This window comes from Zonotrichia albicollis, chromosome 2, assembly GCF_047830755.1.
Source record: "Zonotrichia albicollis isolate bZonAlb1 chromosome 2, bZonAlb1.hap1, whole genome shotgun sequence".
Taxonomy (NCBI): domain Eukaryota; kingdom Metazoa; phylum Chordata; class Aves; order Passeriformes; family Passerellidae; genus Zonotrichia; species Zonotrichia albicollis.
This window is the reverse complement of record NC_133820.1, coordinates 103,510,049-103,525,832: the sequence shown is the minus strand read 5'-3', so window position 1 is coordinate 103,525,832 and position 15,784 is coordinate 103,510,049. Positions and strand designations below refer to the sequence as shown.

General features: G+C 43.2%; 1 protein-coding gene across 3 annotated transcripts in view; it reads left to right on the top strand.

Annotated features, from left to right (window-relative positions):
* TMEM255B (transmembrane protein 255B) overlaps positions 1 to 14,067 on the top strand; it is a 69,756-nt gene extending 55,689 nt beyond the window's left edge. Inside the window, exons 5-8 of one of the 3 annotated variants that reach the window (XM_074535909.1) lie at positions 1,572 to 1,657; positions 4,343 to 4,502; positions 10,444 to 10,587; positions 13,355 to 14,067. In XM_074535909.1, the coding sequence (XP_074392010.1) occupies positions 1,572 to 1,657; positions 4,343 to 4,502; positions 10,444 to 10,587; positions 13,355 to 13,522 (558 nt within the window). In that variant the 3' untranslated portion in view covers positions 13,523 to 14,067. The remainder of the gene's footprint in view (positions 1 to 1,571; positions 1,658 to 4,342; positions 4,503 to 10,443; positions 10,588 to 13,354) is intronic. The other 2 variants (XM_026794049.2, XM_005487992.4) reach the window with 2 other exon arrangements.
* The last annotated feature ends 1,717 nt before the right edge of the window (positions 14,068 to 15,784 follow it).

Sequence of the window (15,784 nt, the reverse complement as noted above, 5' to 3'; positions counted from 1 at the left end):
GTGAAACAAGGTCCTGTCTCAGGGTGAGGTGTCCTTGTGACAAGTGGGATGTGCCTGTATCAAACTGAGAGCTCTTTTTCCAGATTGCAACCTAGACTGAGACTGTCCTTTTATTACCTACCATTTTGGGCTAGAAGAGCTGATTTGTATGAGACACTAACCACAGGTACAGCCTTGTCCTGGGCAGCAAAGCAATCCCAAGGAATCATTTTAATCTCCTCCTAACATTAATTTTGTCACCCATCTTCCACTGCCCAATCAAATCCTGCTAAGGACAAGTGTAGCAAGTTGGAGAGCAGTTATGAGATGAACTTGCTCTGTTGCTGAGTGTGTATGTGTTTAAGGTTTTCCTTTTTGCTGGGAACAAGCACATGAGGAGTACAGACTTATCAACAGTGACAATTTTCATACTAAAAGGATACATAGATCCAGGACTTAGGAAGTGAGAAACATCTAGTTTAACATCTCTTGTGGACTAAGCCAGAGCTTAGCCTGAGTCTGATAAACTTGTCAAAAGCAGGCATGTATTCCTAAGCATGTTCCTTCTACTTTTTCATTATGAGTTTTCCATTCAATAATATATTTTAATTGTATTTTGTGAACAAAATAATTCTCAGTGGTTGCAGAGATTTTTTTTCCTATCAAATAAAAGCTATAGAAAGAATGTATTTTCTGACTGCTAGCTTTTAAAACCTGACAGCTCTCCAGGATTTCAAAGTCAATAAGCTAAAACTCTCAGGGGAAAAAAAAACCAACCCAAAACCTTATATATAAAGTATTTCAATTGGTCTGTAGTGCCAAATAGAAATAATTAATGCTTACCATACTTAAGGAGTCATTAAAATGATTTTGTGTCTGGAAAGAGAGTGGCTTACATGTGCCTGCCTTTATTTTTCTAACATCTGTCTATCCCTGCAATTCTTCCTCGCATAAATAAACCTTTTCAGTTTTGAATTTGAGAGCCTGCAATAAATGGTACTTATTTGCTGGAGTGCTTGGATATTTTCTGAATTATTCTGTTTGTGGCTTTGAAGATTATTCTTGCTGTTATTCATAATTACTTCCTTCTTCAGGAGGGTTTCACTGAAAGGGGAGAGCTCCCCTTTATTGGAAGCTGTTCAGATAAATTGGCTCCCTTGCCATTTCCCCACTATAACAACTGGTTCTCTTATCCACTTCAGTGTTTGCTGTAGTGTCTCTCTCCAGACCCACAGTCAGCTTGTCACAGCTGTGGAGCTCTGAGGCTCCTGGCTGCACCCTCTGGGTCTCAGCAGAGTAGCACCAGGCTGTGCAGCAAAGTGCTTGAAAACTCTGGCAGTCCTGACTGCAGGCTGGCCCTGGGAGCTCTGGGCTCCACAGTGCAAATGCCCTCAGACTCAGGACTCCTGTGAGCTCAGGGGTGCCCTTCTGGCTTCAAGTCATGAATTCTGGAATTTCAGGATCCTTCTGCACAACAGGAAATACAACCTGACAATGTTGTAGTAGCTGGGTTGTTTTGTGGTCAGTACAGTAGGATGATTCACACAACAGTGAAACATTGAGCATTAAAGTAAGTTTCTGGTTTTTGGCAGGTTACATGTCATACCTTAAACAGCAGGTGCCAGCTGAAAGTGAAGAGTAACACATGCTATTGCTGTGATCTGTACAACTGTGAGAAGTAAGTACCTGTGTGCATTCTGTGGCCTCTGAGAAGTTCTTGTCTGGTTGTCCTTGTAACTGGCAGGGCCTGAAGAAGTAACACAGGGAGCTTGTATGCTGAGAAATCCAGTTTCTCTGCAACTGAAGTCCTAATGCCAGCACAAAGTATGTCAGGAGTTGTTCATTTGTGTTGGTATAATTTCATTTTCTTTTCCTTTGAATACGTCCATAACCATTTTGCCATGTCTTCAAAACTGATCACTCAGTTACATCCCTGCTCAGATATACTGTTGGTCTGGCAATGCATTTTTCCCATTAGATTTACTGAATCTTCTGCTTGGCTCACCTTTTGCACATCTTACTGTCATAGAATCACAGAATGATTTGGGTTGGAAAGGATCTTCAAAACCATCTGGTTCTAGCTCCCCTGCCATGGGCTGGGACAGGCTGCTCAGAGCCTCATCCAATCTGGCCTTGAATGCTTCCACTAACGGGACATCCACAGCTTCTCTGGGACATCTGTTCCAGTGTCTCACCACCCTCACAGTGAGGAATTACTTCCTTATATCTAAATCATCTCTGTTGTTTAAAACCATTCTCCTTTGTCTTACCTGATCTTCTATATAATTTTACCATATACTCTCATGCAACCTCTGCAACCCTCTACAGTTCAACCACAGTAATTTTTCTTTCTTTCCCCCTGTGTATTTCTCATTTTTCTTCCTTCCTACATCTATTTTATTTTGGTTTTGCCTCCTCTTCACATACTAGCAGCCCTGAATAACCCCAGTCATCTGTAGGACTTGGCTAGTGTGATGCCAGACATAAACATTTTATGTGTAGGGAAACAACATGGGAACAGTCAAGCTTCTACACAAGGCTTCTGCATGAAAAGGTAGCTTTTAGCCAGATGATATCTCAACTAGAGAAGTAAAAGAACATTTGGGACTAGAGGGAGGTGATTTATGCAGATGGGAGACACAAAGTGAATGAAGGTCTATGAAATGATTAAAATCCTATGTAGAGTCTTTTGCTTATGTAAGAAATGTTAAATCTGGACATGATGGAAGTGTACAAAACAAGTGGGAAAGGTAGAAAATGCACAGCTTTGGTACCTTTTCTATAAGAGACATATGATGGAACATAATATTTGCAATGCAGTATGTGAGAGTGTTTCCTTCCATGGTACACAGCTAATGTCTGCATGTTAACACTGAACCAACCGGCCCAACTCAACACAGAAAAGAACAGGACTGTTAAAGGGGTGAAAGTGTTAGGAGTTGTCAGAAAAAAGTGACTGAAACTGTTGCTTAAAGTAACCTCAAGGAGAGATCAGGCATATTTCCCTTTCAGATGGAGATCCTCAGTGCCATTTTTCTAAGACTGAGTTTGTTTGAAACACTTGGGACTGCTCATTGCTGTGACATTATCCAATGATATATTAAATGTGTGTGTTCTCCTATTGTCAACATTCTACAGTGGACAGCAAGATCTTATGGCACTGGCATGGACAAATCCAGGGTAAATAAGCAGTCATGATGCTCTGGAGACTTGGCAATTCCAGTTCACAGGATGGCTAGAGAGTAGTAGGAAGAGGCACAGGCCCACAAAGTGATTTGTTGTCAGCCTAGAATAGACTGATATGAAGGCAGGATTGTAAATCAAATTTCCCCAGCCTCATGGCAGCTGAAGCTGTAGGTTTATTTAGTTAAGATGGGCTCATGGCAGGGCCCAGGTGAGCTCAACAGTAGTGGTTCTTCAGTGCCAGAACCATGACCTGAAGCCATTGATTGGATATTTCCAGAAGTTACTGTGCCTGGCTTGGTGCTTCCCAGAAATGTTGTGGACTGCTCTGCAGAGCTTTCCCTAACCACACATGCACTGGGGATGGGGGAACAGAGGAGTGAACACAAACTGCCCACTTCTGGTTTCCACCATAATCTCATGGCAATTTGGCAATTTCCTAACAGTGGAAAAACAGGCTTGGCATTTAAAAAAATTTTTCCTACTCAAATAGCTGACCTAGAAGATCATTAGTGGGCTCAAATTAAGGTAGGTACTGGAAAGGACTGCAGGAACCTGTGGTTTCAAATTTTGCAGTAGGATATTTCTGGCTTTTGGCAAGACAATGAGGTGTAACTTCACCACATGCCTGATTTACAATAACCAGTGTGGTGTAGAAATATGAACAAAGATTTCTGGATAGTACAACCCAAGTGTAAAGACATCTTTATACTGTACTGTGTTGAAACCACAAACACCATAAACAAATGTAGCTAGCTGGCAATATCTCCCTTCCTGTGGCTGAATTAATGCTTTAGAAACTTGCCTTACCCAATTTTTGAGATGCCAGCAGATTTCTAGGTGAGCTGGGTAAAAAAGCAAAGCAAAGCAAGCTTTATCTGGTAGCTAAATGGAAAAAGCAGCCTCCATATACCAAGATTATGTCTCTGTTTAGAGACACTGAACAAAAAATAAAGAAGGGTCCATGCTGGTAACCACCATCAATCGGCCAAACTGGGGTTGGATTGCTGTCCTTAGCAGAGCCAGTTTTTCAGCAGGGCTTTCTCCAGTTCTTCTGAGCAGTTTTTGGTGGGAGCAAGGGTGTAGTACTTTGCCAAAGAGGAAAGCAAGCAGGAAGGATCCTGTATTGTGTGCAAAACCATTCCCACTGCAGTGACATTGTCTCTGCATTCTCTTTCAGTTCAGACCAGTCCTCCAGCTACTATGAGTTTCTGGGTGTGAGCAGCTGTCAGGACGTGCTCCACCTGTACAGACTGTTGTGGTCCTCCACAGTCCTCAACATCATCGGCTTGTTCCTGGGGATTATCACCGCAGCCATTCTTGGGGCTTTTAAAGACATGGTAAGGCTCACAGTATTTTGCCTTATGTGAGGGCTTTCTGCATGTTGGCATTATCAAATTAAGATCAAGGAAGTATAAATGTGCAAAGGAGATGCTTTAAATATGTTTCCAGGGTGTTGTGGGAATCTGGAATGTGAGCCACCGCAGAAGGTACCAAGAGTGTAACTCAGGTTCTTGTTAATAGCTCCTTTGGAGCAGATTAGAATGAAACAACACTAAATATCACTGCTTTAAAATAAACAATGTAGGGTTTATTATAAACCAATTTGGTTGCAAAGGAAAGCAGCTATGGAACCATTTTGGTGTTTATATATATAGTATATACTATAGTAATAAAAGATTAAAGAATTGCAATATGAAAGTGCAACAACATCACCCAAGGACACACACAAGGAGAAAGAAAGAGAGAGAGGACAGGAGCATGAGGATGTCACCACCCACAAGAGACAAGGCTTGGTTGCTGTGCAGTCTTGGTCAAGGTGGTGGTTGCTGATCACATCTGTCTGGTGATGGAGGAAATCCTGAAGAGTAGTGGAGAGAAATCCCCAGAACACAGCATCTGTGAGTCTGTATTCACTCTGGTTCAGGTGGGAATGCTCAGGTACCTCCCCGCTAGGCGGGGAGCTTGACATAAGAATGTGAATTATGGGATGCTTTGGGAATCCTTGACACCTTCTAAGACAGCATAGCTGCCTATCCTAGCAGCAGAGTCAGTTATGTCCTATCAGTAAAGATAAAGATGCCACAGGCAAATGTCTTGAATTCCCTGGTACTTCCCCGGGGGGAGGAGGGGGACACCCACAACTCAGTGGTTTGTGCTAGAGACGACAAGTTAGCAAGACAACGGGAACAATCCATCTCCACGGGATCCAGCTCTTATCTCACTCACAGCCCGTCATTCACCCTGTGCCTTATCAGATCAGAGCTTTAGCCATTACACACCCAAAAATTCACCTCCTCCTGCTCAGCTGAGCGCCTTGGGGTCTCAGCAAATGGAGGAATGTTTTGAGTCCTTGTTCCTTAACAATTCAGCCACTCTCATGGATTTTACCTTTAGGCAAAGCTGTTGCCAGCTGTTCACAGCTAAGTGGGTCAAGCCCAGTCAAATTCATGAATGGAAGAAAAATACCACAACAGTGTGAACAAATGCTGGCAATTCACTTAGTGGCATATGTTTTTTCCCTTCTAATTCATCACTGAATGTGTGGGCCAGCACGGAGTCTGAGGATGCTAATTTGTGGCTAACATGTAAAAGTCAAGTCCTACGTGGGACTGCTCAGCCTTGTGTAGTTCTTTTCCCTAAGAATGGGGTGAATTCTGAAGTACCAGTTAAATTTTTATTCAAACAGTCTGCTCGGGACATTTCAACATCCTCTTTTGTTTCACTAAGGAATGCTGCCTTCTAACTACTCCTTGTGCCACGCCAGATGCTGTGCATCACAGCATTCAGAAGAGACTGTGCATGACAGGAATTCTCCAATAAAGTCCCTCATTTGCCTGTGTTACTGGCACGTTAGAGGGTGGAGTTGGTGTTCCTGGGATTATCACTGTCAGTGGCCCTGTTTGCTAAAGCAATGCCTACAGACCAAGCAAGGGGCTCATGATTTACTAGGCTTTCAGGAGAGTAGTAGAACTAAATGGGCAGAGGCATGGAGATGGAGGTGAAATGCAGGAACCAAAGGGAGGTTTGATAGCAGCATGGGCCATCTTAGATCCATGATGTGTCTGGTCACTGTTGCAGAGGAGAAAACTGAATAGAAAGATGGGTAAAATGAAAAAAAAGAGAGAGCTAGAGCAGGCAAGAGAAGGCATGAGAGATAGCTGAGAGATAGAACAGGCAAGGGAGATGAGCTGTACATCAGGACAGGAGGGGGAGCAGAGTGGCAGGAAGGGACTGCTCAGAACTGGCACCCAGTCAGAGCCAAAGATCCAATCAGGCCTGACATCTCTGACCCCCCAGCATTCCTTAGGAAGCATGCCCAGGCTGTCTACACTGTGTGTTGGGTGCTTAAATCCATGTTTAAAGTAGAGCAGGGCCATGTGAATTTTTTGAAATTCACCTTTGTTAAGGGTTGCAACATTTCCTGGAAATATTCCTCTGTCCAGCTTAAGCTTAACAAGAGCCCTGAGCTGTCTCATGTAAGAAATGTGCAGCTGAGCTCTCCTTTATGCAGGGGACTCCTGCAAGGAATTGATAACAGATTGCAGCCAGCCACTGAAGACTTGCAGCTGCCCAAAGGGAGTAGAAGCAGTTTTCCCATCTTAATTCATCCCCTCCCTGTGAGAGGAGCAGAAGGGGAACAGAAACAACCACAGTAGGAAATGAGGGGAAGGAAGAGCAGCTTGTATGTGGAGTAAAGGCAGTTATCATCTACAGTAAGTTTTTGGGAGAGCACTGCAGCTTAGTGCCCCCAAATGTTTCTCCTGCCTCACAGATGGGTGTGAGTGCAGCTGTGGGAAGCATGCAGAGAGCCAGCCTGAGTCCACCTAACCTGTCTTGCTCAAACCTAAGCTTACATGAGATTTGGGCTGATGCTCTAATACAGCTCTGTGCTTTGCAGGGCCATCACTGCACTGCTGATGAGGAACATCAAGCCAAGGAGATGTTCCTGGGAGAACTGCAGTGTCCATGATCTGGCACATTCCCTTGCTGGGAGGCAGAGCCTGGGTCATGGTCTGGGTCCTCTGACTGGGTGGCATAAAACCTGGAGAGAAATCCCAGCAGCAGTGGATGAGCAGCTTGACCCCAGGCTTGGCTGGAGTGAGCCTGTCAGGGCTCCAGCTAAAAACCTCATCTGAATAAGCTGTTCAATGTCTCCACTGAGTGTGAGCAGGAAAAGGATGTTGTAGTTCAAGGGCAAGATGACTTTGTGTCAGTCACCTCAGCTATGCTTGTGAAAGCCTTACTAAAAAGCAGCAATCCAAAATGCAATGATTGCTCCTTGCTCCTGCCTGTGCTTTCTCAGGGTTCTTTTGAGTTAGTACCAGAAATAGTTTGCTAATCTGCTGCTCCCTTTCCTTACAAAAGGAGTAACTCTTGGGGGAAGACAGGGGTCAAGAAAACATCAAGTAGAAGAGGAAAAGAAAGGGGCATGGGACTGAAATAAAAAGAGCAAAACAAATCCCTTTAAAGCATGTGAGAGAACTATGTACTTTGCTTTAAGATGTCACCTTCTCACATAAATGCTCACTTGTCGTTTTGCAGGGAGAACTCCAAGGCCCCCTGAAATGCCTCACAGCATTGCTTTGGGATTGACTTCCAGAAAACACAAGGCCAGGCAGACTAGTCAAACAAAAACCATCATGTTTATCTCTGGGGAATGCTGGCAGCCAAACCGTGTTACAAAGGGGAGAGTTTGCAAAACAGTGCCCTTTCCTTTAAACCCATCATATTTCCTGGACAGAAAAGAGGTGTTGTTTTGGTTATTTTGGCTTTTCTTTCTTGTGACAAATTCCCTGCAGACCCTGGGCACTCCCCTGATCTCCTTTTAAGATCTACAGCATGCTTGGATATAAGACATGGAGGCAGTTACCTTAAAGTCACCTCTAACAAAAAAGCAGATCAAGATACTATATCAATAAATGTAGTCAAGGTGCCCAAAATGATAACACACAGTGATTATTTCTTACAGAAGTTGCAGGTAAAGAATTACATGGAACATTTCACTTGCTGATGAGGAGTTAATCTAGAAACTTCCTTCCCCGTCCTGTGTTCATTTGATGACTTCTTAATGTTTTTCTGACACACCTTGCCAAGGAATCTGCCTGCCCTGAGTTTAGGGCTGCATTAGTCTGAACTACTGATAATCCTGAGGGGAGGATGGGGGCTGGGAAGGGGATGCTTTTTAAAATTTGTTTTACTTAATCTCCTTCTTGCAGTCCTTAAAGGAATCTGAACAGATTAAATAGCATTGCTTCCTTCACCCTGCTCTAAAAAGGAAAGCAAAATGAACCCCTAATGACTGAGCTACTTACCATGGGTTCATGGCTTAGCACTCATGAAACTACAGGTGCAGTCTGATGTGGAAAGAAGCTTGAGGTCAGACATAAATGCTCTGGCAGGTCTGTGTGAGGCCAGTGAGCTGAGTGAGCTGGCACTGTTAGCACTCCTGGCTAGTTCATAGCTCCTTATCTCTTTCACTTGGGTGTTGGTGCAGTTTAGAATGTCTCAACCCACCCGTGTATTTTGGGTGAGTAATTTAACACAGAGTCATTACTGGAATACTTGATAAAAGCATCCAGCCAGCTTCAGTAACCATGAATTGTTGCTGGCCCTGGGCTGAGACCAGATAGCATGATAATAAGGCGCTTTGAATTAGTATATGTGGCGTGGATGAGTCCCCAGATTTGTCTTCTTGGACTGTTGAGATGTTCATCCTTAGCAATTAGAGAGCATTGCTCCATGGGTGGATGGAATGTGAGAGAGGTCCTTGAGAGGAGAAGCCAAAGGGGTCACACAGCAGCACCCAAAGAGACCCACACCAGAAAGTTGGTGACAGATGCAGAACAGGCATCTATATTTCACATCTGTGGGTCAAGTTTCTTGACTCATTTATGTCAGAGGGATCTGATTTTATCCCTCCTCTGAGGAAGGAAGGGCACCTTCTGGGGCTGTGCACTGGCCCCAAACCTTTGGGTCTGAAGCAAGCAGGTTACCTGCTCCTCCCTACTCCTGAAGCAGTGTCTCTTCCCCACCACATCCACCCAGCAGGGCAGGTAGAAAGGTGGGTACCTTGCAGATGAGAGTGTTTTGAGGAGGGTGCCTTGAAGATGAGGGACTTTTGCCTTCTCCTGTGAAATAAACTCTCTGCCTTTGATCCCAGCCTTTCTCCATGCCAGCTCCTGAAATGCCAGATTTCCCCAGGAAGCTAAGGCCTAGATTTCTCAGTAACCTTATGTGGTACATCAGTGACCTAGATGATGTTCTCCATGTACAAACACAATTAATATAACTCTTTCTCAATCAGAGAGATCTCACACTATCTCCAGAGGGTGCAATGGTTTATATCTCCCACTGATAAATCGGAAAGGAAGTAAAAAGAAAAAAAAAAATCCTGGCTGCTGCTTTCAGCATTTGTCTGGCAACTACCATATTTTATTATTTCAGTGAAAAGAAAATTCCATGCTCTCATGTGGAGGAATCTGCTAACAAAAACAAAGGAAATAAAAGAAACCACTGGATTTATCTCGTGAAAATATTTCACAAAGCTCTGCTGCTCTGCTGTCCTTCACAAATTGTTATATAGCACAGGGTTTTAGGCTTTAACACAAACCCTCTTTCACATCCAGCTTTTGATCTTTCTTCCTGGCCAAGATTTTTTAGCTGGTTTAATGCGAGCTATTACTTCTTCATTCAAACTTCATTTTGCATTGTAATTAAAAGACATGCCATAAAGCCATGAGAGAAGGATTTTCTGCAGTAGGAATGAGGTAAGCACATTGAGAGTGATGCTGGAGAGCCAGCAGCAAACTCCATTTCCCAAGCGAGAGTGAGCTGTGAAAGAGGAACAACTGGTCTGGAAAGGGAGATTAGGTAAATCTGTGAAGGAGAAAAGAGACCTGAGGGCATCAGGTATCTGCCATTGGAAGGAGCCAGCAGCAAATGGTGAAGGACTTGGTGTTTGGTGCTGGATGAATAAGAAGAGGCAGCCAAAGCTGTACGCTGTGCACTTCACGGTGTCTTGGATCTGGAGCCCTGCCAGTGCTTCTGTAACTGTTGCTAGGGAAGCACCAGCAGCCTTTTTCCAAGGGAAGAAGATTAAAATAGCTGTGTATTTTTACTCAGAAAACTCATTCCGGATACACCCTCCTCTCATTCTGTCTGCTGTTTTTTTGTGTTGGAAAATAGAAAGTTGTTGAATTGTTGCCTGTGTTAGGAGAAGCTCCTGCTCCAGCCCCCTCTGCACTGTACTGATACTTTGTTGTCTTGTGTGCTCAACAGGTACCTCTGTCCCAAATTGCCTTCAGTGCTGCACCTCCTCCCCAGATCCTGTACAATCCTGCCCAGCAGATCCTGACCTACGCTGGGTTCTGTCCTTCTGCAGCAGCAATTTCTACCTATCCCTCCTACCCACTGCCTCTTCAGGTACAGTACAAACACACACCCCTCTCACACACCACAAAAGCATTAGCTGCTACTCAGTGCAAACTCTGCAGAGGAGCTCTTAGCTGCATCCCAGCTCCCAGGTTTGTCTGTGGGATTACTTAGTCTGTGCCTAGTTTTCTGGTCTGTTCTCAGACCTCGGGATTTCTCTGGTTGTCCTTTGGACTCTCATCTGCTGGTCAGGTAAGAGTTGCCAAGAGTAGACAGAGAAGGGGATAGAAACACATAAAATTAAGCTGAAAATATTCATGTAAGTAGTCATGAGGATCCATTGTGATTGTTCAGTCTTGTGTCCACTGAGAAATAGAAATACATTGCATTTTCCCCAAATTCTTATCTGTGCTCCAAAATAAACACTATTATTTCCCTAGATTTCTACTTTTTCATATAAGTTTGTTCATTTATCTTCCTTCACTTTCATAACATTCAGAGGCAGACACCAGGAGCTGTTCCCAAGTCAGGAGAGGTTAGTAAGAAACACTGGGATCCACTGGGATGGTTAGTAAGAAACAATAGGAAAACTTAACTCTATTCCTGGGAAAAAAGTAAAAGTAAGCCACCTCCCTGTATGTATGAACTCATTATGTTGCAGTTTGGAGAGAAGTAATTTCTGCATCGGTATATGAATTTTAAGAAATCAAAATAAACTTATTCAGAGGTACAAATCATGAGTGATGGAAGCAGGAATTATTAGGAACAGCCAGAAGCTTAACTGTCATCTGCTTCCATTGCTTGAGAGCTGTGGGCTGAATCCATGGGGCTGGAGGTCTTCATGTTCCATCTCAGTGCTTCAAGCTGCTGGATTCAGACCTTCACAAGTCCTGCTCAGATGGTTGTAGTCCTTAATCCCAGTCTGTGTCTGGGATTCATCTGACTGAACACAGGGGCTGTTGGCATGTAGGGATCTGAACTGCCTGATAATGAGATCAAGTAGCCACCTGTCCCCTGCTGCTACTCTGAGAGGGTCCAGGTTTATTGTACCTGGGTCACATCTGTAGGGACATCTGGGATATCCCATGGCATCCCAAAAGGGCTGCACACTTAGATGTGGGAAACTGAATTTTTAGCTGTCCACAGATTAGAAGTCCCTGACTGAGCTAGTCTACCCTTCAGAGTCACCAGTGGATTATCTCAGGTTAAAGATATATGACATTCATTCCTGTCCTTTGCTGAATCCAGTATCTCACTGAATAAATGCTGGCCAGAGAGGCAAAGTCTATAAAAGAAATCAGCCATATGGCAAAAAGAAATGGTGATAGCAGGAATGCATTTTGAAAGAATGTAACCAGCATTTCTTTTGTTTACTGTGACATGTGCCAACAAAATAATACAGCCCTTGCTGGTACAGTTCAGCCACAACTAGTCTTGGTAACAGGCCAGCCAGCTGGGCAGGTAATGGTCCTGATTAGCTGGGCAAGGACTGCTGGTGATGACAGCACTTATGGGTTGTGCCACTTATTCCTGCTAGAGAGAACTCACTGCAGAAACAATTCCAGGCAAACAGATGGAAGCAGTGGTTGCAGATTGAGAGGGGAGGGAAGCGACAACTCTGAAATAAATAAAGCCCCAAGCCAACCCAAAACCACAACACCTAAGTTTGGAGGTGATGTATCTAGCAGGTCTGTCAGTGTACCTGCACTGCCTCAGAGAGTTAAAGGGCATGAACAAGCCTTCCTGTTGAGATCTCCCCATTCTCACTCACTAAGTCACTGTGTGGTACAAATGCAGGACAACATTCTCCTTGCCAGGAGGATTTGACCCAGCAGTCACATGGAGCCCCATGGAGGAAGCAAACACCTGGGCATGGGGTCTGCCAGCCTGGACAGCTCTGAGATGCCACTGTCCAAGGGCAGCCCTGGCCCAGCCTTCTAGATTGTGGATATTAATTTTTTTTAGCAGCGGGGAACATCACTTGCCCAGATTTTTCATTTCCCAATCATGAAAAAGATCCATGATTACTTTATCTCATTTTTAAATTCCAGGCACTTTAAGTTCCCTTTAAAGTCTGAACTTGAGGGGAACTGAGCCCAAGTCTTCAGCTGAAGCCCACAGACTGACATGTGCTGTCATATGAGAGGAGGAGTAAAATCGTCATCCTCCTGAAATCAGTGACAAAACTTGGTTTAAAGCAGTAGTAGGATTTTATCCAGAATATTACTCCCTACAAGCATTCTTTTCTGTTAATGAACCCTGTTTGTTTCTGAAGATAGGCTACTTCCCAAGCTCTATTTATTTAATGTGCCTTTTTCAGGCAAAGCCCCATCATAGCTGACTGCCAAAGAGGGAAACATGTGTCCATCTGTAAAATTTTCTCTTAAGAGGAATCTGCATTTGGCAAATAATTATGCAAGTATTATGACTGAGATTAATTACATCTGAGGTAATTTAAATTTCACAATGAGGCCTGGAAAGGAGCAGCTACACATAACCTAATCAGTCAGTCAGGTGCTGTGCCTCACCCAGGAAGCCAAGCATCTTTTCCTGCAGAAATTCCTGTTCTGCTCTATTGCCTAGCTGTCTGCACAATGTCTATTAAAAATGACTTGGGTTACAGATGGAATCTCTTGTTTCACTAGGCACCATCATTGCTACACTTAAGCAGGTGCTTTAGAACTAAAGTTAACGTTGTGCTGCAATGCATGTGAAATTTAATCATGGGGCTTATTATGTAACACATGGCAAACAACACAAAGCTGCAATGGGGTTGTAATCCTTTACTGAAGAAGTTATTTTTCCTTGTCTGATACAGCCTGCCAGCAATTTTCCAGGAACATCATCTACTGACATTTCTTTATCAGAAGAAACTCAGCCTCCATCTCAGTCCAGCTCCAGCTATGGTCTTCCCCCAAATGCTCCAGCCCTCTATACACCAACTTACTGCTTGCCTGGGGAAAAGCCTCCACCATATGCACCATAGAACAAAGAATTTATCTTAGTAGCTGGTAGGCTTTTCATTTGTTTTAAAGAAACCTCTGGAAACTGTGCTGTGCAGGCAGTAGACTTCCCAAAGGAGCCCAGCACAGAGTTACTGCCACTCTGCTTTTAGCCACCTCTCCCGGTGAGCAGGGCAGAGCCCTGGAGCTGTGAGGGCAGGCACGCCACCACTCAGTGTGCCTGTAGGCAGATGTAGTAGAACTTTCTGGCTACTGTAAGCATGAGATGCTTCCCTCCCAGTCCACTGCAGAATAGATTTTCTTCAAGAGGAAAAATGAAGAAAATACTCCAGATATGTGTTCTGCTTCTATGAACCAATATTGAGGGGTTTTAGACTGTGTTGTCTGAGTGGGTAGCTGGGAGCTCCCAGAGTCAATAATTTTGGTTAGCAAGAGTTTGTTTGCTTGTAGTGTTTAATAACTCCTCTGGTGAAAGTGTTGTACTAATAAAGTGTGGCAATTATTTTACAATAAAGTTCACTGTGTATATTTATACTATCCTAAGGCTGTGTATATTTGGAAGGAAAGGAAAACAAAAGAAGAGAGGAAGAAGTACTCTACCAAATAGTTTCTCTTTTCAAGTTTCAGATAGAAAGAGAAATGGTCTATTTGGACCGTTTTAGCTGAACTTTTTGCCAGTCTAGTCTTCATAATAAAATGTCATGTTAATGCACTAAAAATACCATTTCCAGATGTGTATTTTAAGCTACACTTTAGTGTTCAAATTAATTCCTTTCTAGTCAAAAGAGCACCACAAGCAAAACCATTTTAGGTTAAATGCCTCATATTTATTTTTAAGTTAATCCAAGACCTAATGCAGGTATTTCACAATGACTGAAACAGAGTGAATGAAAGGCCGAAAGGAATGAAGGGGCCCAATTCCTTTTTTAATGTATTTATTTTCTCCAAAGGCTAAGCAACAATACCTCTGGCAGTGCCACTGACAGGAAAAAAGCCATATCCCTGTTGTCTGCACCCTGCCTCCTCACATTAGCTGGGATTCCTTTTGGCACACACTCGCCTTATTCTGGGACAGGGGTACTTACAAACAGCACAAAAACCCATTTAATGCTGCATCCTTTCACTGCATTTTGCTCCTGCAGGAAGGTGTTGGTGCTGCTTGCTCCATAGATCTTACAGTCTAGACAGCAATGAAGCTCTAGAAATTTCCTGAAATGCCAAAGAGTAAGACAGGGAATGGAAGGTATTTCTCATTAACATTTTAAGCAGCTGCTCTCTATTATGAGGATATTGAAAAAAACTAAATAAACAAAACCAGCTTACTTGACAGTTTCCTTTGAAAGAAAGGGACACCATCAGACCTGCTTAAAATGGAAAAAATAGTGATCATCCTTTTGCATGGTACTTTGCAACTTGCAAAAAATATCTGTTAATTCATGTGTTTTACCTCAATGTATGAAAAGCAGATTCAGTACTGATACATATAAGAAGAAAGATTAATTTACATGGACCATAAAAGCCACCTTTTGTTCAATTAAGGTTTTTCTAAGATGCAAAGTTTTAGGCCAGTGATGAGGTGCCTTACCCATCTTGTTGACAAGGTGAGTTATTTGAACATGGCTGAGAAAAACAGAAGTCAGAAGAGAGATCATTTGTTTTGTTTTAAACATTAATTTAATGCATCCCAAGTGCTTAGTTCTTGTGCAAGTGCATGCTGTGAAAAGCACAGTCACTCTGATTATGAAGTAAGTGAAGCTACACATTTACTTCTTTTTACTTGCTGTGAATACTACCAGGGGAACCACCTGGGTCCATTTTAAGGACTCAAAGTCCAGAACAGACTTGATCCCTTCGGGTTAAACACCTAGACTAACAGAACAAGGATGAAATCAATATTTCTCTTGGGTTGAAGCAAGTGACTGAGAAGGAATGAAGGAATGCTTTTTGCAGCTACCTCTTCCTCCTAACCTTTCTCCAGTAGGGTACTGCACTAGGGTATTAAAACAATTCATCTTTACACTCTGCCCCACCTTGTCCCCCACCTCTACTATCATTCTCCAGACTGAGAAATTCGGAGTTGCTCTTCTAAACCACATTTTGAGTCAGGGTGCATTGTGGTCTATGCAAAACATCTACACATATATGCACACATATGCAAAGATTGGGAGCAATTTCTGCTCTGAATTAGAGAATTAAATGCTCTCGTACACGTGACATTTAGTATGGAACTGCAGAGTACCATAACATACCACCTTGGATTCATGTTTCCAGGACCTAAAATAATT